This window comes from Ctenocephalides felis, unplaced genomic scaffold, assembly GCF_003426905.1.
Source record: "Ctenocephalides felis isolate EL2017-DRISC unplaced genomic scaffold, ASM342690v1 CF-g0.4_SCAFFOLD_02629, whole genome shotgun sequence".
Lineage (NCBI taxonomy): Eukaryota > Metazoa > Arthropoda > Insecta > Siphonaptera > Pulicidae > Ctenocephalides > Ctenocephalides felis.
In genome coordinates, this window is record NW_020538783.1 from 3734 (window position 1) to 5975 (window position 2242).

Here is a 2242-nt window from a genome sequence, read left to right on the forward strand (position 1 = left end):
AAAAGTATGTGTATGAGTCAATTTTTGACCTCTCGCCAACGTTTCCCCAAAAACGGCTTTTCTCAAAATGTTTTAAAATCTATTCGATGTACATCTATACGTTCTATTTCATAGAAAATGATCTCTAAATTTACAAAAAAGTTTAGGATCTATTCTTAAAATGAATTGTCGTGACACTTTATCGAGTTTAAAATTTTGACATACTGAAAAATTTGCCGCTCCCTAAATTGTGCCGCCTTAGGCCCGAGCCCAGCACTGAGTATATGCCAACACTATTAGATATGATATACATATATAATGAAATAGTATAAACATAATCAGAAGAGTGGCTGACCGCTGAGTTGCCTCTCGAGAAAAGTGGTAGACTAGAAAGTAGATCCTGTCCGCTTCTTTATTTCAGTGAATAGCTCACTCAACGAAGTAGTCTCTTCGACTGATAATATTTGTTGTTTGAACGAACTGTATGATTGGATTAAAGAAGCTAGAATACAAGATGATCAAGTAAACAAATTATTAAAAATAATAAACAAATATTTTGATACAAATTTGCCAGAAGAAGTACAGGGTTTGGTACAAATAATTGAAAACCGTGAGCCTGATATTACAATTGCTCAAAGGTTTTCACAATGGTAGTCATCCCACTATCTCTACTATTGAGGATGAGGAGCAATCGGTAGCGAGTAAGTCAGCGATTTCCAACCTGTGGGGCGCGCCCCCCTGGTGGGGCGCGGTGCCGTCCCAGGGGGGGCGCGAAGCTCTTTCAAAAATATGGTTGTTAAATGCTGAGTAAGTGTCAAAAACAAATCAGCAAAATGTATGCAAGTAATCTACAATTTTCGCTGCAATTTTGTCAGGACAAATGTAAAAGCATGAATATACTATACTTTTGGTGCATTCAAAATATTTCGTTTTTGCGTTTGTAGTTGAGTGAGCTGTAGGCCTATAAACAAAAGATAAACACTCGGATCATATCGAATATTCACGTGCTTACTCGAGACCAACTTAAGTAAATAAACAAAAGCATCCTTTTTATTCTGTTATCTATAAATCGAATTAGTTCATTAGTTGTGCTGGAGATACACGCGTTGATATATAGAAAAAATCATTTCTAAATTATTATTGAGTTAAAATTTATAGCTTTAGTTTTAGTACATTATTAGCCAGGAATTATTGTGAAAAGTAGTGAAAAAGTGATTTTCTTTGATTTGTTATAAAAACCGTTTGTAATGGATAAATACGTGACTGGGTTGAAAAGAAAGTTTAATGAAGCAGAAAAAGAGGGTGGTGAAAATAATGGAAATGTTTCTTCACAAAATAGTAAAACTAAACATAGAAAATATGATCCAATGTACTTATCATTGGGATTTACGTATAAGATCATTAATGGTCAAGAACGACCAATGTGTTTGCTGTGTATGAATACTTTGGCCTCAGATAGCATGAAACCAAGTAAATTAAAACGACATCTGGAAAAAGTGCACGCCGATCATGTTGGCAAAACAAAAGAATTTTTCCAAAGAAAATTAGATAACTTAAATAAACAGAAAGAATCGTTTTCAAAAGCTTTGTCTGTATCACAAAAAGCGTTACTTGCGTCATACAAAGTTTCGTATAGAATTGGGAATTTGAAAAAAAAAATTTTATATTTATTTTTATGCGCTTTAAAACTACATTATTAAATTTATTGATATGTGAAAGAAAAAACAAAAAAAAATGTTTTTTGAATTAGTTATGGGCGTTTAAAAATTCATTAAATTCAAAAATTAACGTTAACGTTAACGCGCCACGATTGGCTACCGTGCCTGTGACGTCACATTGTAATTCCTCATAACAGCGCAGTGCCGTTACTCTGTTAGTGTGCAGTGCTTGCGGCTATATTTTACGGAACTTGATAAACACGTGGTAAATTTTCCTTTAAAAACGATTTGTTGAAGTTAATTTAGTGTAACTATGTGTGATACAGGATTTATAAAAGCAAATTCTGATAATGTACCTAATATTGATATATTTATGGTAGCCGATTTTCTAAAAAATGATGTTCGGTTTAATTCTGCGGAAGTTCGAGGCGCCAAGGCATTGATGTAAGTCTGTTAAAAAATATTATGAATCACAATATTTAAGTATTAATTTTATATTGAATATAATTACCTAATAAATTAATTTTAGAGCATCGCGTGAAAGTTACGGCGACAAAGCTGTGGGTTATGCTCAACTTTGTCGTAAAAATGGAATTTGTATTTTA

The 2242-nt window shown here is 33.1% G+C and overlaps 1 protein-coding gene across 1 annotated transcript; it reads left to right on the forward strand.

Moving 5' to 3' along the window:
* The first annotated feature begins 1226 nt into the window (after nucleotides 1-1226).
* Nucleotides 1227-1972, forward strand: LOC113381141 (zinc finger BED domain-containing protein 5-like). Its single transcript, XM_026620118.1, has 2 exons — nucleotides 1227-1571; nucleotides 1964-1972. The coding sequence occupies exons 1-2, from the start codon at nucleotides 1227-1229 to the stop codon at nucleotides 1970-1972; spliced, it is 354 nt and encodes a 117-aa protein (XP_026475903.1).
* Nucleotides 1973-2242: the final 270 nt, after the last annotated feature.